Source organism: Acomys russatus, chromosome 10 (assembly GCF_903995435.1).
Source record: "Acomys russatus chromosome 10, mAcoRus1.1, whole genome shotgun sequence".
Lineage (NCBI taxonomy): Eukaryota > Metazoa > Chordata > Mammalia > Rodentia > Muridae > Acomys > Acomys russatus.
In genome coordinates this window covers 73,008,654-73,034,503 of record NC_067146.1, presented here as the reverse complement: position 1 = coordinate 73,034,503, position 25,850 = coordinate 73,008,654, and the positions used below count along the sequence as shown (strand labels likewise).

The following is a 25,850-nucleotide window of genomic DNA, read 5'->3' as shown; positions in this document are numbered from 1 at the left end:
AAACACCATGTTTAAGATGCAGCAGGAACCCACAGACGTGAATTGTAAATTTGTATGTATAATATCCTGGCCCCGCGATTTCCCACTGCCCTTAAAATAAAATTCAAATACTGCCTTACATGAACTCAATCCTTTAGCTCCTCAGAGGGGTCTTTAAAAAGTAAAGGGGTGTTACTAGCTCATTCTGAGGGTAAAGGTTGAATAGAAAACAGTGACACTTTTTTCACCTATGGTAGCAGATCTTTTTTCTACTAACATGTAACGGCTCTGTCGTACCATGAGTAACCATATAAGGCTGGATGGATTTATGGGGTTCCAATTCACCTGTTACTTCCCTAATATTCTCTATTACCTTATACTCTTAGTTATTACAAGTTTAAAATAAAAATGCCCCAGGTGTTTCTGTTTTGAAGTGAATTTTTCTTCGTGAAACTGCTGAACTCGCTCACAGGCCAGTTTCTTCTTGTTGTTGCTGTTTTTATCTACAGAATAAAGTATGTTATGTAATAGTTTCTATCCCTAGACAAACCTTCTGTCGTCATTTTATCATGGGTTTCACTGAATTCACCCTGGTCCTGAAGCAATACTAAACACGGCCCACAAGACGCCAAAGGAGGAAGGACACACAGTGGTATTCACGAAGAAAAATGGCTGTCAAGATGTCTCGGAGGGTAAAGGCTCTTGTCACCAACCCTGGTGACTGAAGTTCAATCTCAGGGATCCACATGGTAAAAAGAGGTAACAGTCTCCCGCCAGGTCTCCTAGGACCCCCAGACATCCGCCGTGGCACATACCCCTCGCCCAGTAATAAAAAGAAACAACAACAAAAATGCCAAACAAACAAACCAAGCGACACTGTCAAAGTGAGAATTTTTCCTAGGATGTGGTCTGATGGTGAGTCAGGGTTAACTGATGGCACAAAGGAAAAGCCAAGGTTATTTTCTTCTGTGACAAACACAGCATTTTTCTGTGCTGTGCACAGCCACATATGTGCGTGTTGACATCCCTTTACCCTCCGGGTATGAGGAAACCTAAGCGAGATCGTACGGACTTGTGGAACACGCCCTACGCCAACACTGAATTACTTCAGTGCAGAAGTTAGCTTCCTGAGGAGAAAGCCATGGGAAGATGATGGGAGCAGGCTACCTGGAAGTGAGGCTCCTTGAGTATGCCAACCAGTTCTGCTACATTTTCATCCACACTTATTAGAGGAGTGATATCTTCAAGAATTTCGTTCACTAATTCTAAGTTATTGTCACTGACAGCTTCTAATTTTGAATCTTCAAGCCTCTCGTGAGCCTGGAAAAACAAAAGTGGGTTAAAGTAACATTGCTGATGTGTTTTGTTCTGATATTTCACTGGTTCATACTTTCTTATTTTTAAAAGTTATTCCTTAGAGGGTAGGTGAGGTAGTCAGTGGAGTAAAGGCGCTGGCTGCCAAGCCTGACAACCTGAATGTTATGATGGGGGTCAACACGGCAAGGGAACTGACTCTGGAAAGGTGTCCTCTGACCTCCACATGAGTACTGTGGCATGCATGTTCTCACGCGTGCGTGCACACGCGCACGCACACACACATGCACACACACGCGCACACACACGCACACAAGTCACAGGCAATAGATGGATTTTATAAATATTCCATAAAAATAGTGACTTTGGTCCCTATTCCTCCCCTAAACATTGTGAAATACTCATTTTATAATTACTGCAAAAAATAAAAATAAATAAATAAAGAAAGAAAGAAAGAAAGAAAGAAAGCAAAACTGAATTAGGCAGATGATATATAAAGCTCATATGAGACCCTCTATCCATAACTAGATTTCTAATAGAGGCTTCAACTCTGGATATTGTTATGTTCATTAAAGCAAATGACTAAGTATGCATGTTAATATTTTAAAATGATCTTTATAAAGAAATGTGTCTGGTATAGTAGCATATGTCTGTAAACCTAATCTTGAGGAATGTGGGAGGGCAGGTTGGACATTTTAGGCCAGTGCCTGGGCTACAAAGAGATTCCATCTTGAAAACAAAACCCAGGCACACGGATGGACAGATGGACACTCTGGTGCCTGGTGCTCCTCCCCTGCTTCAGACCTCGGCCTCGGTCCTCTGATGACCTGCACGCTTTTGTTCTTAGGAAGAGTTGTCAAGATCTTTCTCTAAGACACATGATGACTGGTTTCCCACTTTCAGTCACCACATCAACAGGCTGTTTGCCTGTGCTAGTCACATGGTTAGCATGTGTAAGGTTGTATGTAGGCTGGGGCAATTCAGGCCTTCAGTACAGAAATGACTGCTGACTTGAATATTCGTAATACATCTGCCTCCCTCACTGCATGTGTTTATTACAAATTAGGTGACACTAAGTGGGCACGTGATGAAAAGCAAAGGCAGACACGGAGTGTCTCCGGTGAGCGTGGAACACGAAGACAACCCAAACGTACCCAAAGTTCCTTCACCACAGACTGGTTTTATGGATGAAGACTCTCAATATAAAATACAGAAAGTGTTTTTATTGAAATTACGGCTACAGTTATTTTAGTATGGGGAACCCATTTCTGAAATATATTTGAGATCAATTTCACAGCTAGGCATGGTGGCACATGCCTGTAATCAAAACACTTGAGAGGCAGAAACAAGAAGATCAAGAGTCCGGGGCCATTCTTAGCTACATAGTGAGTCAACTTTACTTTTTTCCTAGAACAGAAATGCAAGCTCTGAAGCATTGTGAAAAAAATGAAGCCACTAATTTACTTTAACACCAAAAATAACTTAGTGATTTTTCAGGAGGCCAATGCCCACTTGAACTTATTAATTCATCAAACTAACAGGGTCACAGGAAACCTTAAAAACCAGTTAAGAGTAGGTCACAGTGGGGCACTCTGCTATGATCCTCTGGGAGTCTGAGGCCAGCCTGGTCTACACAGCAAATTCCAGGTAAGCAACAAGGGCTATAGTGTATAGACCTGTATTTAAAATAAACGTTGCAAGGTATTTGATCTCAATGTGATCCGTGAGATTGTGAACTGTAAAAGTCTGTCTTTGATCCCATGTGATCTCTGAGACTGAACTGTAAATCCCTGTTTCTTGTGGTTGAGTCCCAACACACCTTTAATCTAAGAACTTTCTGTTTATTGTAAACAGGTGATTAAGGTGTGGTTCAGGTCCCGCACCAAGAGCTATGTGTATACAGGATTTAATAAAATTAACCCTAGGTCAAGAGGCAGAGCAAGAAACCAGCTGACAGGGATTAAAGAATAGGAAGGACTTTGAGTTGAGGGTATTTAAGATTGTGTAGAAGTACAGACGGTCTTTGAGTCCTTGGCGCTTCTTGGGATTTTAGCTTGGCTCTTAGCTCTCTGGCGCTTGAGCTCCTCAGCTCCTTGGCCTTTGGCGTTTTGGGCCTTGAGCTAGCAACAGCAAGCCTTTGTTTGGCCTTGGGTTTTTTGGCCTCTTCCTCCTGGGCTGTCAGGTGAGCTAAGGAGCCTTTTGGGCCTTCTCCATTGGGACATGAGTTGAGAAGGAAGTTCAGCTGGGTGCCAGCTCTGAGCTGGCAGGTTTTCACCACAGCATCTGGCTCTTGAGGCTTTATTGATAAAATAGAATGATCTGGGATTTTTGATTAAAACAACAAACAATAAATGAATGAATGAATGGGTAAATGAGTCATTGATTAACTGAGCTTTTTCCTTTACGAAAAAGCAGTATTAGAAAGCCAGGATAACTCAGTGAGAATGCCTTTCACCTGTCATGAGTAGGAAGAGCATCCCATGGCTGATGCTGCAGAGGTGCAGGATCTGATACAAATATAGTCTAGCCTCCTCCTGTGTCCACTCTGGGGCTCCTACTCCCATGTGTACCTTAGGAGAATGCGCTGAGAATTTCTTCTGCAACTTCTGGCTATTTTACTCAAGTAGTGTTCTTGCAAACTTGTAAACACAAAAAAATAGATAACCAATATAGTTACTACTAATAATAGCATTAGTAAGGTAGCAATGTTACTGTGACTCTGCCTTTTCTTTTAGGACTCTGCCTTTTCTTTTAGAAAGCAAGGCTCATACATAAACTTTGATTCTACTTTCTTACAACAGGGCTAAGTATGTAACCATCCCTTATTAAATATTTTGTGGAAAAGGTATATAAATGGGAAATGAATTTAGCTGGGGTAAAATTAACTTTCTTTTATCTAAGGATCTAAAATCCCAAAAACCAGACAGTTCTACAAAGGCTCTAGAACAGTAACTTGAGTGAGAGTGGAAACAAGGAAAGATCACAGAGTTGCACTGCCATCAAACAGGCAGAGGCTGGGTCCTATCAAAAGAGGACACACCAGCTAGAACGCAACTCTCCAAGAAGAGGACTTTTCAGAAACCATTTCGCTATCCAAATGGAGCTCAGATTTTATTAGGTAAGTTATATCACAAAGCATCTTGGTACTACTGCTAAGAGAGCTGCAGGGTTAGAGCCACACGGATGCCAGGAATCACAAAAGGGTATTTGCCTTTTTCTTTTCTTTTTAAAAGAAGCAAGATTGCTCTTAAAAGTTTGGTTGTAATAGTATCCAAGGAAAACATGTAAGTATCATTTTATATTAGAGTTCGAAATAAGTTTCTACATAGAACACAAAATCAAAGAGCTGCAAGTCACATACGAAGACGTCTAATTTAATGTAACTAGGCGAACATCTAAGCACTTCTCATTAAGAGTCAACAATGTCAAGACACAAAAACTAGAGTCAAGTCACAAGCTATATCAGAGGCAAAAGGCTAATTTCTCTTTACATAAAGACCTTTTACAAACCAACTAATTAAGAATATGAACCAAATTTCACAGGAAAATTTAACTTCCAAACAAATGAAAAAATACATAATTATTCTAAATACAGTGGTATAGAATTCAAATGTAAGTTCATTCTTCACACAGTATGTATGTGTGTGTGTATATATGTGTGTGTGTGTATTCTCTCTCTCTAATATGAGGTATTTTAACCATATAACTCAATTATAATGCAAGGTTTACTTCTAATACTTTGAAAGTGCTATTGCAGGCTGCTTAGGATAAATAAGTTATACAAGTTGATTATTAGCTGATCAGATCATGGTCATGTCAATTGCTGGTATTTTTATCAAAAGAATATACATCTTAGGTGGGACAAATAGATATGATTCTATAGAAAAATAAGGGAGGATAGTTAGATAAGGTCTTCAAAAACCTCAGAGACATGCAAAATATGGCATTTAAAAATGTTTTTATTATTTTAAAGATTCGCTGACAATGAGGTAGGTTAACTCCTGGCAATACATAGCCTAACTCAAAGAGGATGATGAGCATCAAAGAGCCTCCTCATGGAGATGGGCTCAAATGTGGCAAACCAGCCACTGGGCAAAATGTCCTCCTTTCTACCACAGACAGAACTGCCTAAAAAAGGGCAAACTTGGATACAGGCAGAGTCGACGGCCAAACTCTGCTAAGACAGGGTAAACAAGTCCTCAATAGTTCCTGCCTTACAAATATGTCTGTCAGATATATTGGGCCAGAAGGCTGAAGAAGATGCTCCAACATAATAGAGAGTTTTGGGTGACTATTCAGGTAGTAAACTGTCTCTGTCATCTTCTCATTTGGAAAGCTACTAACTTGCACTCCCCACATACTCAGGTCATCAATTTTATTTCTTCTCAAGTCTCTGATGGAGTTGAAGACCAGGTAGGTAGCTCAGTTTTACAATGAAGCTTAGTTGTTTAGGGGTTATGATGTTTTTAGGTCTAGATAGTTTTAAGTTGATAATGACAGGATGTGATGGAGATCGATTTACATTCAGAATTTTAGATGCACCAAGATAGGAAAGATGTTGCCTGCTTGTTTACCTGCAGGCCAGAAGAAGGCACCAGGTTATATTATAGATGGTTGTGAGCAACCATGTGGTTGCTGGGAATTGAACTCAGGACGTTTGGAAGAGCAGGCGGTGCTCTTAACCACTGAGCCATCTCTCCAGCCCCAGGGGGGGATTTTCTTAATTAGTGGTTAATGGGGGAGGACCCAGCCCATTGTGAGTGGTACCACCCCTGAGCTGGTGATACTGGGTTCTCTAAGAAAGCAGGCTGAGCAAGCCATAGAGAGCAAGCCAGTAAGCAGCACCCCTCCATGGCCTCTGCATCAGCTCCTGCCTCCAGGTTCCTGCCCTCTGTGAGTTCCTGCCTTGTCTTTTCTCAAAAGATTATGACTTAGGGTATATATGTAAAAGAAGCCCTCTCCTCCCCAAGTTGCTTTTGGTCATGGTGTTTCATCACAGCAATAGTGACCCTAACTAATACACCACTTAACATGCTAAAACTTATAATCTGATTTACATTTATTTGAATCTTTTTGTTTCCTTTTATAAATGTTTTATAGATTTGTAGTTTTCCATTTGTTTTTTTGAAAATTATTCAAATATTTTATTTTTGGTGCTATTATGAATGTTTTCTTAAATTTCATTTTCAGATTTTCTTCCTAGCATGTAGAAATATTGATCTATTCTTCGATCTTGTTTAACTTGTTGGTTTGGTTCTAATAGTTTTTACTGTCCCCTGGCCCCACTCGGGGGGTTTCTAAATATGAGACCATGTCATCTGTGAGTTAAAATAGCTTTGGCTCTTTTTTTCCCATTCTGAACATGTCTTCCTTGTCTTACTGTCCTGACTAAAGCACCCCAGCATGCACACTGAACAGAAGAGTGCTACTGTCTGCTGCTGGGTCTTAGCTGGAAACATCAAGTCTCACTAACAAACATAACAGCGCTGTGGGCCTCTGCTGTGTGTGGTTCTGTATCACAACCTCAAGATGCCTGTATTCTGTGTAAGGTTAATGTCACGGTCCTCTGCATGAACATAGAATTTTTCTTGGTCAGGCTTCTCATAGATTTTTATATGGCCTTTGTGCTATAAATTATGCTATTAATATATAATCTTGCTATGTCTCATTTTGTATGTATTTATATATCTCTAGGAAAAATTCTTAGAAAAATCAAGTTTGTAGGATTTGATTAAATTGTTCACATGTGTGTTTTCACTAGAAAAATGTGTGAAAATGCCTTTTAATAATAAAATAAATCTTAAAAAAAAAAAAAAAAGAAAGAAAATCCCCTATACAGGCCTGTCTCTACAGCCTGATCTTACAGAGGTATTTTCTCATTTGATGTTACCTCCCCTCAAATGACCCCCACTTATGCCAAGTTGACAAGAAAATTAGCCAATATAGATGACAGTAACTCTTAGCTTGAAGTCTGTAGATAATCTAAAGATGTACTTACAGCTTAATGTAGCCTAGTTCACGTCAGGTATCTCTAGTACTAGCCCAATTTAAGGAAGGCCAGAAACCAGAAAAGGCCTTTGACAAAATCCAAGATGCTTTAATGATTAAAAAAAAAAAAAAAAAAAAAAAAAAAAAGTCCTAGAGAGAGTAAGACTGGAGGGAACACTGCTCAACATAACAAAAGTTATATATATATATATATATCAGACCTTCAGCAAACATTATCCCCACTTCTTTTCAATATAGTGTTGGAAGAAACAGCCAGAGCAGTATGGCAAGAGAAGTTAAAAGGTTATGAATAGAAAAATAAGTCAAATTATCCCTATTTGCCTTTGAATGACACCATACATTAAGAAATTCCCAAAATTGCACCAGAAAATTTCTGGAAACCATTAACAATTTAAGTAATGTGGCAGGGGACAAAAACAATTTATAAAAATCAGTAGCTTTTCTACACCAAAAATAAACACACTGAAAAAGAGAGCATAGATACACTCTCATTTACAAAAGCATCAAACAAATAAAATATCTAGGAATAAAGCTACCTAGGGAGGTTAACGGCCTCTAAGCGTAAATTCCAACTCTCTGTGGAAAGAGACGGAGAAAGACACTAGAAGACGAGAAGACGCCCTATGCTCACGGATGGCAGAATGAACGTTGTGAAAACGACCGTTCTACCAAAAGCCATTTACAGATTCAATGCAATTCCAACCAAAACACCCACAACGGTTTTCACAGAAACAGGAAAAACGAAACAAACTAAACTAAAATTTGCATGAAACCACGAAAGACCCCATAGATCCAAAGTAATGCTAAGCACAAAGAATCCTGGAGGGAACATAAAACCAGAGACACTATGTCAGTTAGAAGAAGAAGTGGGGAAGAGCCTGGAACACATTGGCACAGGAGACAACTTCTTAAACAGAACACCAACAGCCCAGGCCTTAAGGTCAATGATTAATAAATGGGACCTCATGAGGCTGAGAAGCTTCTGTAAGGCAGGAGACACTGTCAACAGAACAAAGCTACAGCCTACAGACTGGGAAAAGATCTTCACCAACTCTACATCGGACAAAGATCTAATATCCAAAATATATAAAGAACTCAAGAAATTAAACACCACCAAACCAAATAACCCAACTGAGAAATGGGCTCAGAATTAAACAGAGAATTCTCAACAGAGGAATATCGAATGGCCGAGAAACACTTAAAGAAATGCTCAACCTCCTTAGTCATTAGGGAAATGCAAATCAAAACAACTCTGAGATTCCATCTTACACCCATCAGAATGGCTAAGATCAAAAATTCAAGTGACAACACATGCTGGCGAGGATGTAGGGAGAGAGGAACACTCCTTCATTGCTGGTGGGGATGCAAACCACTTTGGAAATCTATCTGGCACTTTCTCAGAAAACTGGGAATAGGGCTTCCTCAAGACCCAACTATTCCACTCCTTGGAATATACCCAGAAGATGCTCCAGCACACAACAAGAAAATTTGCTCAACCATGTTCATAGCAGCCTTATTCAAAACAGCCAGAACATGGAAACAGCCTAATAGATAAAGAAAATGTGATACATTTATAGAATACTACTCAGCTATTAAAAACAAGGAATTCCCGATATTTGTGGACAAATGGATTGAACTAGAAATGATCATAATGAGTGAGTTAACCTAGAAGCAGAAAGAGTCAAATGGTATATACTCACTTACAACAGGACACTAGCCCAAGGGTCATGTCCCACGAAAGCCTTCACTTACCAGGAAAGTGGGACAGAGGGGAGGACATCCTATTGGGACTCTAGGTGAGAGAAGCATGGGGAAATGGGGAAATAGAAGAATCCAGAGGGTCCTAGAAACCTATAAGAAGAACATTATGATGGGCAGATCTGGGCCCAGGGGTCCTGCTCAAACTATGGCACCAGCCAAGGATAATACGTGCAGTAAACTTCGAAACCCTAGCCAGATCTAGCCAATGGACAGGACATTCTCCACCGTTAAGTGGAGAGTGGGGTCTGACTTTCACATGAACTCTGGCCCCATATTTGACCATGTCCCCTGGATGGGGAGGCCTGGTGGCTCTCAGAGGAAGGATAGCAGGCTACCAAGAAGAGTCTTGATACCCTATGAGCATATACAGGGGGAGGAGGTCCCCCTCAGTCACAGTCATAGGGGAGGGGTATAGGGGAAAATGGGAGGGAGGGAGGAATGGGAGGATACAAGGGATGGGATAACCATTGAGATGTATTACGAATAAATTAATAAAATATATTTTAAAAAGAAGAATGCTGGAAGGATTGCTATTCCAGATATATTTAAGATAGAGTGTAGAACTACGGTAATAAAAACAATATGGCACTGGCACTAAATCATACATGTAGACCAATGGAATGAAGACAGGAAACCCAACGTGAGTTCTCATAACTACAGCCATCTGACATCTGGCAATAAGGCAAAAACCATGCAATCGAGAAAAGGCAGCTTCTTCAACAAATGGCGCTGGAAAAGGCGAGTGCCTGCATGCAAAACAAAGAAAGAAGAACCGCATCTATCTCCTCGCACAAAAATTAGACCCAAGACCTCAATTTGAAGCCTGAAACACTAAAAATTGTACGGGAAAACACAGGCAGTACCCTGTAAGATACAGGCATAGGAAAGGACTTTGTGAACAGGATCCCATTTGCCCAGGAGTGGAGGCCAATAATCAACTGGGATCTCATAACACCTAAAGAGTGTGTATATAACAAAGCAACTATCGACTGAATGAACAAGAAAACCCACAGAAGGGGAAGAAATCCCTGCCACCTTTACATAAGAAAGAGAATTAATATTCAGAATATACAACAACAACAGCAAAAGCCCCCAAAGAAACAACGAAAAAAAAAATGACCCAATATAAACAAGTTAGAAATCTAAACAGAGTTTTCAATAGGAAAAACAAAATTGGCTAAGAAATACTTCAGAAAGCATCCATCATCCTTAGAAATTAGGAAATGCAGATTAAAACAGCTTTGAGATTTCATCTCACTCCAGTCAGAATGGTTAAGTACAACTAAAGAACTGACAACAAATACTAGAAAGATTGTAGGAAAAGAGTAACCCTCTTTCACTGTTAGTAGAATTGCAAATTGGTGCAGCCACTCTGGAAATCAGTATGGAGAAACCTCAAAAAACTAAAGAACTCATCACATGAGCCAGCTAGAACACCCTGGCGTCTGCCCAAAACACTCATCATCCTGAAACTTGCTCAGTTGTGCTTACTGCTGCCCTACTCATATCGAGAAAATGAAAACAACTGAAATGTACTTCAGCAGACAGATAATGAAAATTTGGTACACACATATAATGTAATACTATTCAGCATCAAAGAAAAATAAAATCATAAAATTTGTCAGAAAAGATTACACTGAGCGAGGCAGCCCAGACCCAGAAAGACAAACGCTGCATGCTCTCGCTCTTCTGTGGCTCCTAGATGCAAACCTTCAGACATCTGTGTACAACATGCAGTAGCCACAGGAACCAGGAAAGCACAAAGGGAACAACCTCAACTAAAAAAACCAAAACAGCTGGATAACGAGTTATTACTATTTTTGTCTGTTATAACTGTTAATATTTTCTTAAGAATTTAAAAGCTGGAACAAGATAGAAGGCTCAGGAGTTAAGGACAATATTTGCTTTCCCAGTGGGCTTAGGTGTAGAGAGAATATCTTGTGTATGGTATGGATGTAACACCTGTTGATAAAAACAAAACCAACAACAAAAAACCTACGGCCTATAGAAAAGGATAAAAGGTGGGACATCCAGCAGGCAGAAAGGATTCTGGGATAGAGCAAGGCAGGAGAGATTTGGCTAGCAAGATGTAAGGACAGATGAATGGTACCCGAGCAGAGGTATTCTCCACGTGGCAGAATGCAGATTAGTATAAATGGGTTAAGCTATGAGCTACTCAGAGAAGAGCCTAGCTATATGGCCTGGGTATTTATAAATATATTTTGAGTCTCATGAGTCATTATTCCAGGAGTTTGGGGCTCAGAGAAAAAAACACACACTCCTACACCTAGGATCAGTTTCCAGCACCCACATGGCAGTTCACAGACATCTGTGACTCCAGTTCCAGGGCATTCAAAGCCCTCTTCTGGTCTCCTTCAGCACGAGGCATGCATGCGATGTACAGACATACATGCAGGCAGAACAGTCACATAAAACAAAAGACATTTGAAAATAATGTTTTAGGCAAACAGTGGGGGCAGTGCCATGGAGAGAGAACAGGGATGGGCAGTCCTGGGCTGTATGCGGCTTAACCTCGGGAGGCTTACACCTCAGCCAGGAGATTCTATCCCCAACCCCTAGGCTTGACTGACAGCACTGCATGCTTGAAAGACCCCTGGGGAAAATGCACCAGAGGAAACCCTGTGTCTGCACTACCTGCGCTGATTGTTCAGATGGTTAAAGAACAGAGAATCTTAGTAGCCTTCATCTGTTACCAGCAACTGCGAACAAGGATTCTTAGTTCTGAAGAAGAGGAGACACTGCAAAGAGACCAAGCTTTGGTGTCTGATATTTTTAATAGTCAAAACTGGAGAAAGAGGCTAAGAAAACTGCAACTTAAAAAAAAAAAGAAAAGAAACAGTACCAATTTTTTCGGGGACAGACTGGACCACCAGAGAGTTGGAAGAGCTAAGGTCACGTAGGGAGTATGAACGTCAAAAATTGACTTTGCTGGAGGCTGGATGTGGGGCTGGAAACTGTTTATTCCCATTTTTAGAAGAAGATGTGAATACCTTTGCCTATGCCTGGGGTTATTCTCCAAGGGCAGTTGACTAGGTTGAACAAAGTCCTTTACATAACACAGAGCGATGCAAAGTACTTCAGTGTGACGTCACTAGAGATGACCTTCTTGACCGCGTCCCCGAGTCGGTGGATGCCGTCACACTGACTTTTGTGCTCTCAGCTGTTCACCCTGAGAAGGTGCGCCTCGTTTCACTAAGTGTGTCCAAGGTATTAACAGCAGGCAGAGGGCCTTGCTCCATCACGATGGGCTCCATCACGATAGGCTGTATGACCAATCATGCCACGCTTAGATTTAGAGCTGGAAGCAAACTCGGAGAAAATTTTTATGTCAGATGAGATGGAACAAGCTGACGAATCCCGGCGCAGCTCCCGTGGATGCAGGCTATGAAGAAGTGCTGGGCGAGTATGTGTTTCGAGAGACAGTAAATAAAAAAGAAGGCCTGTCCGGGCCACGAGTTTTCCTTCAGAGCAAGTTCCGGAAGCCTCCAGAGGGCCCCGCCCCTTCCACCGACTCTGCTTCACTTTGAAGAGAAAAATCTTAAGCTACTTTACATTTTTTTATATTCTGATTTTTAAAAGTTACATGTGCTATTTTTTGTACTAAAAACAAGTGAAGAACTGGGAGACAGCTCAGCAGGTAAGGGTGTTGGCCGTGCAAGCTCAACAGCCTGAGTTTGACCCCAGGAACATATGTCTACGAAAAAAAAAAAAAAAAAAAAAAAAAAAAAAAAAGGCACGGGGGCCAGAGAGGTGACTCCGTGGTTAAGAGCATTGGCTGCTCTTGCAGAGGACTGTTTGATTCCCAGCACCATACGGCAGCTCACAACCTTCTGTAACTCCATGTCTTGCCTGGCCTCTGTAGGTGGTGCACAGACATATACACAGGCAAAACACCCAAAATAGGGGGGGAAAAAACCCAGGTTCGGCAATTTGAATCTGTAATCCTAGTACTCCTACCTCAAGCTGAGCAGCAGAGAGGTTAGAATCATCTGTGCGACAGACATAAGAAACCTAGCTTCAGAAAGGGAGGGCAAGGAGTGAGAACCTACTCCTGAGGACTGTTCTCTGACCTCCATGTGTGCACACTTGAGTAAATAAAGTGAACGCATTTACACACTGTAGAAAGACCCAACTGTTAAGTCCTGACAGCTTTGTGATTTAGATGTGTTTGTCGCGCGACTCTCAGTCTCCACAAAGGAAGGCACCAGAGCTGAGCGCAGAGGGGGGAAGAAACAAGTGCACAAAGAAGCATCTCCTGATAAAAAATAAATTTAAGACAGCACTTTGGTAGACATGCCATCTTTTTCATTTATTAAAGATAAAGGCAGATTCGCATGCTAAAAAAATAACGTTTAAAAAAAAATCTATGTTTTTCAGGAATACAACCCTGTAGTTATACCAAAATATTTTTTATATTCAATATAACACTAATGTTTTCTTCCTTTCCCCTTTTCTGGTAGAAAAATAATGTAAAATTAGTATTATTTCTTCATTAAATGTAGAACTTACAGTAAAGAGATCTGGAGCTTCTTTTGCACAATGGTTTTAAACTTCAAACACCCAATTTTGAAAACTAGATAGAGCTACTGACGTCATTTCTTACACGAGGCTTCTCCTGCAAGAAATTAAGTGTCACTTAAGCCGTCCCAGACATCGTCACAAAATTGTTCACAATTTTCAAAGTGTTTACTTTATATGTATGGGTATTCTGCCTGTGTACCACATGCATGCATCAGGCCCAGGGGGTGCAGAAGAGAGCATCAAATCCCCTTGAAATGGGGTTACAGAACGCTGTGATCCGCCATCTATGTGCTGGATATCAATCCCAGGCCTTCTAGAAGAGCAGTCAGTGCTCTCAACTGCTGAGCCATGTCTCCAGCCCCAGGTCTGAAATGTCTTCTATACTACACTTGCAACTCTGCCATTGTGCTATTTTTGTTCCTCTTTTATGCCATATTTTTATTACCACTTCTGTATATTTTGCATTACATTTGCTCACTTGGCTTTGCTGTTCTCTAACATAGACAGTCCTTTCATTTCTGCTTTGTCATACGTTTTCATTTCTTCACTCAGTTGAAAATACTTTATGATGTTTTTCCCCCTTCATTCATTCATGGTTCTTTTTGTTGTTGTTGTCAACTTGACACGGAAGTCATCTGGGAGGAAGGAATCTTAATTGAGAAAATGCCTCCGCAGGCAAGCAGGCAAGCTTGTGGGGCATTTCCTTGATTTGGGAAAGGGTATAGAGAAGTGATGCAGGAGGGCCCAGCCCGTACTGGGTGGGGCTACTCCTGGGCAAGTGGCGCTAAAATAAGAAAGCTAGGTGCAACAGGCCGGTGAGTACCAGTCCTCCACGGCTCCGGCTTCAGTTCCTGCTTCTAGGTTCCCGTCCAGAGTCCCTTCAGTGATGGACTGTTGCTTGACGTGTAAGATGAAACACACCCTTTCCTCCCCAGTTACTTTTAATCAGTGTTTTATCACATAAATTCCAGAAGCTTTATGTTACACACTGAATGAAGAAAATGAGGACATGACTGCCCTAAGGTATGGTTGAGGAGAAGGGTTAGTGTAGATATGAGGGAGGGGACAGCTAGAGGCACATATAAGGGTCCAGACTGAACTGGGCCAGGAGACTAAACCAGGCCATAAAAGGAGTGTGTGTGTGTTTGGGGGCGGGGGGAGAGCAAGAGAGGAAGAGAAGGGAGGACAAGAGAGGGGACCAGAAGCCAAGGTAGTCAGGAGACCAAGAGGCCATGTAGCCAAATGGCTGAGTTCCACAGAGAAGAGAAGCTGGAAAGGGAGAGAACCTCAGGTCCTGGAGAGGTTTCGGGTACCAGCCAGAATGACTCTGAAACAGGTGCTAGTGATGCTGAGAGGCTGCTGGGAAACCTGGCGGCCAGCGTCCACGCTGATGTGTTAAATAGGCACCTCAGTAACACATATGTCCTGAGTCGCTTTGATGCCTACTGTTACCTGTTTTCAAGTTCTGGTTAGCCCATTTTAAACCATTTCTACCTTCTCTCCCAGTCCTTCTCTGGGATAGGAAGCAAACGTGCATCAGAGCTTATATGTGCATCTCACATCAATGTTCTGTATTTTGATCTGACTTTCTGTGAGTTCCTCCTGGGATTTTTCTGTTCATCTATTTTCAGATTGGCTGATTCTGCCCTTCTGTATTTAGTCTTCTAATACTTAAATCTATCAAATGAAATAATTTTGTATTTGAGTGTTAAAATGTCAATTAGATTTGCTTTTCTTTCCAGTTTCTTTCTTTCTTTTTTACTTTCTGGTTTTTCAAGACAGGGTTTCTCTGTGTAGCAGGAACTTAAAAGACAACGTTGGCCTACCTGCCCCAACCCTTCTATTATTTACTCTAGTGTATCTTAAAGAACTTTGGAAACTACAAACATACTGTAAAATGTCTTACATGGTATTAAAATGTCTAAATCTACACAAATACCTTAAATTTAACATGAGAACAAGGACAAAAGTGATTCAGGGACAATAGAAGGAATATCCTAAGAGGTAGTATAAGAAAATCAAGGTAAGAGTAAAAATTGTGCCAACAGGAGCCCAAACCCAACCATTTTTAGTATGGGCTCAAGTCGCTCCTACCTACTTCAACAGTCATGTAAGCAGTTAGAATGTGAGAGCAAATACTATCCTGTATATTATGATAATGCAGCAATATTAAGTATTTACATTATGAAAATGACTTTTTACCGCATGACCTCATCATGAGTCACATGAACTCATTTTTACCAGTTAAAAAGGTATGGTTTTCAGAAGTCTTAAAACAAACACACACACACAAACACACACACACACACACACACACACACACACACACATATTAAAAAAAAAAAACTAAACTAACAACAGCAACACATAGAAGGTGAGACCAGCATTCTAACAGTACAAAGCAAAAAAGGAAAGATGGCTCCATGAAGGAGTAAGGCTGGAGGACCATCAGAATGGCTTTTGGAAAGCAAAAACCACCTAGAGCAATTCTGAGGACTGGGCTAGCAGGGTATGAAACAGGCAGTAAATACACTGAGTTTCCTTGATGTCAAAACAAGATCATCAATAAACTGTAAGTGAAATAAAACAGAACCACAAATAAGGTTACAAAAAAAAAAAAAGTGTACATTAAGTGAGCTACTAGGTTTGCTCTAGAGTTGATTTAAGGAAATACATCTAAAATATCAGGGTTACGCAAGAAAAATCTAAAATTCAAAATAAATAAAGAACTAAGTAAAAGCAGTTAAGATTTTAAATGATAAACAGGTGTATATTACAATATAAAACCAACACCTTGCTAGTTGAAAGTGAAGATAGAACCCAAATCCTTTTCCCACGCTTCAGGTCACCTCCTGTGCGGTTCTGCCTTGTCAGAGTCACCTCACTCTCTGCAGGCAGAGTAAAAAGGTGGCAGACCTTACTGATGTTGGCATACACTAACAGCTCACTAACGTGACAAGTGTCATTTGCTAACTCTGAGAAACAGTGCATCAACTAATTCCAAAATGGTGGTCACTGAAAATATTTCCGTAAAAGCAATTTTCAAAGTCATCCAGTAATCTTATGAAAAAACTAGTATACCTTAGCAAGTGATTTCACAATTGGATTCTCCATAATACCCTTCAGAAAAATTAGGTCTATTTCTTCTGCTCCTGTAGATGAGGGCAGGTCTGTAAGGTTTTCCAAAACTTGCTGCATTTCTGATGAGATAAAAAGGAGAAGTTAGTACATACACAAGTGAAGGAAGACCCAGATTCCAAGCCGTTCTGGAGTAAGACTATAGAGCCATGCAAACAAGAAGACACTAGCTAAACTTTTGGGGGGGCGGGGAATCCTATTTTAAAAAATAAATAAACTCTGAGTTTCATACTAATTACTGTCCCATGAACTGGATGAATTTTTTTGTTTTGTTTTGTTTTGGTTTTTTGAAACAGGATTTCTCTGTGTAATAGCCCTGGCTACCCTGGAACTCTTTTTGTAGACTAGGTTGGTCTCGAACTCACAGAGATCCGCCTGCCTCTGCTTCCCAAGTGCTGGGATTTCACAGGCATGTGCCACCATGCCCGGCTGAACTGGATGAATTTCTATATACAGTTTTGATTTTATACGACTAGACTTAATGTATACATACCTAAAACTTACTTGCTTTTTATCTTTCAAATTTACAAACACTATCCAAGAGGCAATAAAATTTCTGAAGACGTATATAAGGTATAGAGATTAAATTAACAACAATAAAAAAAATCTTTCCTTAAGTCCAAAATCAGACTTCATTGGTAAAGTCCACTAAACACTTAAAAATAGAATTAAAAGTAAAACTCGACAAACTTTCAAAGTAATATAAGAAGACTTTTCTTTTGTGGGTGCAGGAGTTGAGAAAGGTTTTCACTGTGTAGCTCTGGCTGGTCTGAAACTCAAGAAATCCACCTGTCCCTGCCTCCAGAGTGCTGAGATTAAAGGTGTGCGAGACCATGTCAGGCAAGAACGCTGTTGTTAATTCATTCTGTGAAGCTAGGTACTTAGATCTGAAGTGCAGACAAAGATACTCTTAAGAAAGGAATAGCTAATATTTTATATATACAGATGTAAAAATAAAACAACAGCTAAGTACTAGAAACAGAATGGATTATATACAAATACCAAATACAAGTTATTCCAGGAGCAAAATATATGAAAGTCAATAAGTTATAGGATAGAACCCAAGGGCACCTCAAACAGATACACAAGAAAGTGTTTGACAAAATCCAAAACATTTTTAACACTTTTTAACATTTCATTTGTTAACAAAACAAAAGCTCCCAAATTTCCCTCTCCTCCCCCTAAAAACACTAACAAAACTTATAAAGTAAATTCCTCATTTAGGTTAGGACATCTATAAAAAGTATGAAGCTAAGATCATACTTAATGGCAAAACAGTACATGCCACATAGGAAACGAGGCAAGTTGGTGTCCCCATTACTGTAAAACCAGTGGAGGTTTTAACCAGGCAATTAGGCAAAAACAAAACAAAGCCAGCCCAGAACATGCGGAAAAAGCGTTAAATAAGACTATTTCTATTTAAAATGATAAGATCTTACATATGGAAATCCTAAAATCCTAATACATAACAAAAAACACTTATAGAATTAGTGAATGAGAGTCCTTTAGAAGGCTTGGCAAGTAAAGGCACTGGCTACCAAGCCTGATGACCAGAGTTCAATGCCTGCTACATACCTGGTGGTTGTCCTCTGACCTCCACACATGCACACGCATGTACATGTACACACGTACACACACACACTATTTATTTTAAAAACTAAAAATGTTTATTTAAAGGATGAATGATGTCCTAAATAAATGGAAAGACATCCTGTGCTTACGGCCTTTCATTCAATCAAAACCTATTAAAAAGCTGCACGACTCACACCTGTGTGGCACAAGCATACATACAGGAAGCAGCTAAACTCCAGAAGTCTGCAGATTATTAGCCAGTGTAACAAGGCTTTCAATAAAAAAAAAGCAGCCCCTGCCCCAACAACAGGACAAATAGTTACACGTCAAATGGCACATATTAGACACATATAAATACATATTAAACACATATAAAATGCAAGCCCACACCCTTGCTCTCAATAGATACCACACTCTTAATCAGTGTTAGCTCATTTTGATGTTTCTTTAAGAATAACTAATACTATAGTTGTTTCAAATTCATACTTATTTTCATTATGACAGACACAAATGACCATTATCAAAAGTTAGACTGTACCATTAAGAGGTTGGTAATGAAACGCAGTGCCCTCTGTTCACGCTGCTTGCCCGGCTAACTATCCTGCTCCATACTAGAACCTCCTGTTCAGATTTGTTGATCATTTCTCCTAGTCAGATGGGTAAATAGGTTTTTGTTTTATGTGGGGGAGAAGATATTAATAACACTATCTTACTGAGATAGCGGAGGCTGAGGCTCTTCCTTCCCCCTTCTACATTCTCAACCAATGTTTTTCATGCAACTCTTCAAAGTTCTGCGGTCCCCCCACCAAATGCCGCAGCACACTCCTCTCCTGCCACTGTTTGTCCACAGGCTCAGACCCTCCCCTGCCTCTCCAGCCCCCTCCCCTGTCTTCTGTCCTCTTTCCCCCTAGCAGAGCAGCCGTTCTCTGCACTCCCATGTGGACGGTGGCACTCTCCTCCTGGACGGGAGTGGGTGACCAACAACTTTAGAATCCCGGAAGTGAAGAGGAACACAGCACTTGGAGTACACTACACTGAAAGGAAGGAGTAAGGCATCAGGAAAGAAAGACATGTTAAACTCTTGGCTTTTTGGCTAAAATCAAGAATGTAAATAAATAGGTACTTCACAATTTTGCTTATAGCCTAAATTTTTCTCTAAGTGGGCAGAGAGTGACTGGATCAGCCTCGGATCTCTGCCCTGTGTCTATCAAGGTAGTTAGCTCGACTTCTTGTTGTTACTTTCTGAGGGGAAGTGTAAGCGCAGTTTCTGGGGCTCTAACCTGGGCCGGGCAGGTGACCCTGCTGCTCAGGCGCTCTCACTTCCAGTTTGCCTTTTTTTTTTTTTTTTTTTTTTTGAGACAGAGTCTCTCTACATGTCCCTGACTGTTCTGGAACTTACTGTGTAGACCAACCTGGCCTTAAACTAACGGAGATCCATCTACTCTAGGTAGAAAAACGGAATATGAAACACACCCTTGACTATTTTTAAGAACCTCATACATTGCTACTGCTTTTGACATATGGAATAAGATCAGAACACTAATAAAGTACCAATCCCTCGGGTTCTAAGAGGGTAATCCTCCCCCATCTAAAAGTTCAAATTTTAAATTTTATTTATTTTATTTCTTAGTTTTTCAAGATAGGGTTTCTCTGTTTAGCCTTGGCTGTCTTAGACTGGCTTTGTAGACCAGGCCAGGATCAAACTCACAGTGGTCCTCCTGCCTCTGTCTCCCTAGTGCTGGGATTAAAGTTGTGTGCTACCATGCCTGGCTTAAAAGCTCAATTTTTATTTATATATCTTCATTAATTCGTTTATATTTTTGAGATTATTATAATTACATTTTGATAGTATAGCTTCCAATTATTCTTAACTAATTTTTACCTCGTTTTGTGTTTTCTTTTCTCTTTCTCCTTTCCTTTCTTTTCCTTTCCTTTATGAGTCAAGGTCTCACTATCCTGAAACTCACTAAGTTGACCAGGCTGGTCTTGATTTTTGTTTTTGCCTGGAGTACAGAAATACAGATCTGTGTCACCAGCTTAGCTTTCCACTTGATCACTTGATTTTCTTCTTTCTGTTTTCTTTGTTTTGTTTTTTAAATTATGAGACAGGGTTTCTCTGTGTAGCCCAGGCTGGCTTTGAACTCAAGAGCTCAGCCTGCCTCGGCCTCCTGAGGCCTGTGATTAAATGCCACTGCTCAGCTGCTTGATCCATTTCTAATAAAAACCAAAACCACAGTTCTTTCCAGCTACGTTGTTCTAAAGACACATTAACAGGGCATTGACGGAAGGCTAACAGCTGCCTGGCCACACCCGACTCAACAAGGGGTTCTGCACTTTCTCCCAATATCACAAGCAACAAAATCTGGACTATTTCTTACAGATGTGCCTTCTGCTATTTTATGAGTTTAAACAGAAACAAGGTGATTTTTTTTTTTTATCAAAGTCCTTTCATTCCCAAACTTCCAATAAAGTACTTTGTGTTTTAAAACAAAGCAAAAACAAAACAAAACAAAAACCCCTTAAACAGAAGAGAGAAAGCACTCCAAACATTAAAGCATGATATAAGTAAGACATAGGTAGCCACAGGGGAACGAAACGCTAGCGTAGTCAGAGCTTCCCGTACGGAATAAGCTGTGCTATGGGGGCCTTGAACATCAGCGAAACAACGATTTACTCAGATTCCAGGAAGGGAGTAAAGTCTCAAAGTTCAGAAGTAAGCTATCTGCAAATCCCAGCCCTGTGTAGTCCCTGAAGGAGAGACTTTAAACCAGGGGGAGAAAGGAGATTTTCATCTGAGTCCTCCTGTCTCACATATGAACAAATCAAGAGCTAACACTTAGGAAACCAACCTGCATGAAGCAAAGGCAGCAAATCAACAAGCATGAGCACTAAGCATCAGAGAACCCCTAAGGCAGGGAGGAAGGAGGAGGGCAGTTGGGAGAGGGAAGCGCCAACATAGGGAGCTGGGGTGAGGACCAAAAACACAGCAAAACAGTGCTGAGGGGAGCCTCTTCAAAAGAGCCACGGGCCTGGGGCAGGGCTAGTGCTGCTCTTAGGTCCTGGCTTTGCTTCCTACCAAACAAGGGGTTGGGGCAGGAGGGGAAGGTGGAGGAGGGGGATAGAAAATGCAAGGAAACAGAAAACCACTGTGAATCAGGTAAGGGACAGAGGGCCTGGAAGGAGAAGGGAGGGGCGAAGACCCGGGAGGGCAAGGAGTGTAAGGAAGGTCAGTAGATGTGTGCAAAAGCCTAAAAAGCAAATCCAAAAATCCTTCAAACAGGACCAAAGACTGAACTTCGCAAAATACAAAATCAGGAATGCAAAGAGTAGCAAATAAGAGGGGAAGCAGAAGTCATGTAGTTACCTTACAATTAAAATATGCTAATAAACAGCTATTTCTGAGAATTTTCAAAGTGGCTAGACATCAGAAAAACAGAATAATCAATATTTTCCCTAAGTAGTAGTAACAGCCATTTAAAGGTAAAATAAGATCGTCATATGAGAAAAATAATAATATTGTACTGTATATAAGAAATTTCAAATATATTGAGGACAGTTTCTGTAGTAGGAATCACTAATATAAAAAAAGACAATTCTTTTCAAATTATTCTTTAAGAAAGTAAGGAATGAAACATAATAGATATTCCAATAGGATTTTTTTTTAATTATAAAATTTACCTGAAATAGAAAAGCCAGGCATAGTGGCATATACCTCTCAGCACATGGGAGGCAGAGGCAGGTGAGTCTCTGTGAGCTCGAGGCCAGCCAGGACTACAAGAAAAATCCTGTCTCGAAACCTCCTCACTCCCCCTGCCAAAAAGAAAAAATATAGAAAGTAGGCAATACATTTTTAAAAGCATAACTATATGGGATTTCCTGAGCTGTCAACCGCAAAACACTGGAAAGTGAGCAGCACTGTTAACAGCAATATATAGATATTTTAACTACCTAAATAAAATTCAATACACAGAAAGATGGCAGAAAACAGCAGACCGATTACTTAATTTTATTACTGTATCTATTCCCTTCAAGATTCTTATTAAAACACCAGGAAAGTACTGTAAGAATCGTTTCAGAAAGAAGACAAAGAATGGCTAGGGAGGAAACATCAGACCAACACAACCACATGGAAGAAACAGAGACTTAGAAAAAACAACAAGACAACCTATCTCACATTATTTCTGGAATCTTCCCATTCTTTCCACACTACCCGGCAATGAGTCCTAGCTAAAATCCTACCTTGCCCAGACTATCACTGCAGCCTGTCTGTAACTGTTGGTTTCCTCTCATTGCCATAAATACCCCAGACAAGCAACTTAAAAAGAGAAAATGGTTATTTGGCTCACACCATAGTAGAAGCCCACGGCAGGGCAGAGCTGTTTACCTCATAGCCAGGACAGGAGAGAAAGAGACCAAGGCACCACAACTTTTTAGGGCATGCCTCAGTAAAAGTCCCCCATGAGGCCCCAATTCTTAAAGGCTTTGGCCACCTCCCAATAGTATCAGAGGCTGTGAAACTTTGGGGGGCATTCCAGATCCAAAGTATGACAATGACCCATAAGGAAGTGATTTAAATGTAAAATTTAAGGCTTTTAAGCCTTTTAATACATTGTTAGATTCAATCTACACCAACCTTTATAGCTTTAACCACTCAATCCTTGCCTGGCCCTGACACAAAATCCTCTCTTCTTTACTGCCATTTATATAAAGCCGCCTTTGTATAACTAATTCACAGTCATCTTTCAGAAGCAAGTTTCAACCTCACTGGCTGCTCCAGTTAGGATTTCTCCACATGTATGTGTGTGTGTGTGTGTGTGTGTGTGTGTGTGTATATATATAATTCTATAATTCTGACAAGCTTGCATCATTAATACTGTGATTTTGCTCAAAACATGCTTTGTTGTCAAATTCTGAGAAGTGCAGAAATCACACCTGTCTTGCTCCTACCTGAATCTTAAAGAATAAGAATGCAGTTTGGTACATCATAGATTCTCAATAAAGTATTTTTACAAAAATAGAGCATTTCAATGTATCTTAACAACCATAGTTTTCAAACTAAATATTCACTCCCATGAATTATTTATAAGGTTATGACAGAAGTTGTGTGTTTAACTGTTTAGACTACTAAGTGGAACAGCTTCTAACAGCGACATTTTCTACTGTTATACTGCTAGGCTTTCTAGACTATCACATACAGCCATTTTAATTAAATTACTGGTACTTAACCATCTATATTCTTTTCTAAAAGTTTCCCAACTTTGACTTTGAATTTCTGATCTTCCTGCCTCTACCTCAAGTTCTGGGGTTATAAAAATGCCACCACCCCAGCTTCAATCTTGTTCTTAGAAACAATTCCATGATATGCTACACTTTCAGAAAGATGTCCTCTCAAACTGAAAGAAACAGATTTCATAGAAGAAAATTTTAAAATAATAAATTCTAGCCAGACACAGTGACGCACGTCAGTAATTCTAGCACTTGGAAGGAAGGCTAAAGCAGTGAAGATCAAAATTCTAAGGTCAGCCTCGGCACACAGAGAAGTCCGGGTCAGCCTTGGCTACCTAGGAAGAAACTGCTACAAGAATATCCCTGCCCACCCCCACCCCACCTACAACAAACAGCAGCATAATAAACAGCAACGGAAGGTTCTGATTTGAATGATTAAAAACATTAAAATGTAACACCAGGAGACCAAAATATAAAGATGAAATTTAAATTTTCTTTGAACACCTTTAGACTTTCTGCTATCCTCTATAAATAGTTATTAAATAAAAATTTGCATTTTCCCCTACAGAGAGACAAAGATGAGAGGCAGCCACACACACAGTCTTCCACAGTGTTAGGTCTCCTGGCAGTCCACGTTTCCAGGTTCTGCAAACCATCAAAGTGCTAATGTTTAACTCCTCACTAACTGGGTGGTTTGTGTGTGAAGGTCCTAAGATCTCCTCACAGAGTTCTTCCTGAATATTTAAGTGTCTTGTGCTACTGTGAAGAAGAAGCTCTTACATTTTAGTTTCGATTGACTAAGATTCAGTTGGATTTTCTACATATGTAGTGGCTATCTTCTACCAAATGAAGCCAACAAAGTAACTTTATGGAAAAAATTGGAAGATTTACTTTCTCCTCAAGACACAGGAATAACTTTCTTCCTGGTAACAGCTTAATAACTTTATGTTCGTTTAGGAAATTTGTTAAGTTTTATTAGCATACAATTATTTTTATTCTATAAATAAAATCTTGCAGATAAACTGAGTGTGGAAATGTCTAGATATCACCATCTGCGATTTCCATCGTTTAAGTATTTTAGTCAGATTTACCAGTATGTTTAGCTTATGGTCAATCATTAATTGTTCTTTTCTAATAAGAAACCATGACAGTACATTAAATTAACTGTAGCAAAAATTAAGAACATTCACAATTAAGAGGCTAAAGATTAAAAAACAAGACCAGAAAACCCTCATGTCAGTTTAACCAGCAATTAAGTTATACAAAGCTGCCGTATGGGGCTGTTCGAAACTGTGGGCGGGCCCTCCCTCCCTTTCAGGCTCTTCCTTCTCCTAAGAAGACAGAAGTAAGTCTGCCTGCCACCGCACCTGTGCATCTTACGTGCCTGAGGTAGAGCGTCACCGTATATTTTCCTAATCACCACGTATCCTCCAGTGGTAACACACATACTACATTTAAAAAAAAAAGAGTTACTTATTGTGTATGTATGAATGCTTTCCTGTGTGCTTAAGATTTTAATTTGCATGTGTAATAGTACTTTAATGTATAGATTATCTAACACACCATTTACCCAATTTATATAAAACATCTAGGTGTTTCAACTATTTTTGTTATTATGATTGTTGTGTAGCTTTATGGGAATGTCTACAGGTTAAATTTCCAGACGTGGGGTTTCTATATCAGAGACTATTTTTATCGGTATGGTTATGAATTGGCATTTCAAGAAATAGTACCAACTTTCAATATGCTTTTGCAGTCATTTATTTTCTAAAGCTCTTTGAAATTTAAGTGTAACTGCATATAGAAAGCACATACTTTAACAGATTTTGATACATATCAAGCTGCAAGACTACAGCACTACTAAGACAGTGAAAATGTTCATCTTTTAGAAGGACCTCTTTATGATCCTTCCTGCCTTTGCCGCCTTACTTCTTCTTCCCCAGAGTCCTAAGCATCCACTGCTCTATACTAAAGACAAGCTTGCTTACTTTAGAATTCTGGCATATGCCAGCACTTAAAAACAATGAACATTCTCCGCTAATTATAAAGATTCAAAACCCACCACATAGTTATTAATAAGATCTATTTGTGATTGAGTTTAGCTCTTCCAGCCCCTGGCCTATTACTGCTCAGCGAACCTACTCTGGTAGATCACACGGTTTAGTGAAGTCCCTGGATGCTCCTGTACACTTGATGACATTTCCTTGTGTCCCCTGTGGTTCTGTGTCACGAGGTGGTTGACAGGTCACTTGGTACACAGCTATGTTATCCTGTATGAAAAGTTGTCCCTTTTCATGTCTCTTTCTTTT

The 25,850-nt window shown here is 40.1% G+C and overlaps 1 protein-coding gene and 1 pseudogene across 6 annotated transcripts in view; one reads left to right on the top strand and one right to left on the bottom strand.

The window, feature by feature from the left end:
- The window catches only part of Pals2 (protein associated with LIN7 2, MAGUK p55 family member), an 89,210-nt gene that overhangs the window by 32,583 nt on the left and 30,777 nt on the right, over positions 1-25,850 (bottom strand). For 5 of the 6 annotated variants that reach the window (XM_051152395.1, XM_051152399.1, XM_051152398.1 and 2 more), the window contains exons 2-3: positions 16,687-16,805; positions 1,147-1,299 (exon numbers count right to left, since the gene is read on the bottom strand). In XM_051152395.1, coding sequence (XP_051008352.1) covers positions 1,147-1,299; positions 16,687-16,803 — 270 coding nt within the window. In that variant the 5' untranslated portion in view covers positions 16,804-16,805. Of the gene's footprint in view, positions 1-1,146; positions 1,300-13,593; positions 13,700-16,686; positions 16,806-25,850 lie in introns of those variants that run through there. The other variant, XM_051152400.1, reaches the window with a different exon arrangement.
- On the top strand, positions 11,736-12,611 carry LOC127194802 (tRNA N(3)-methylcytidine methyltransferase METTL6-like; annotated as a pseudogene).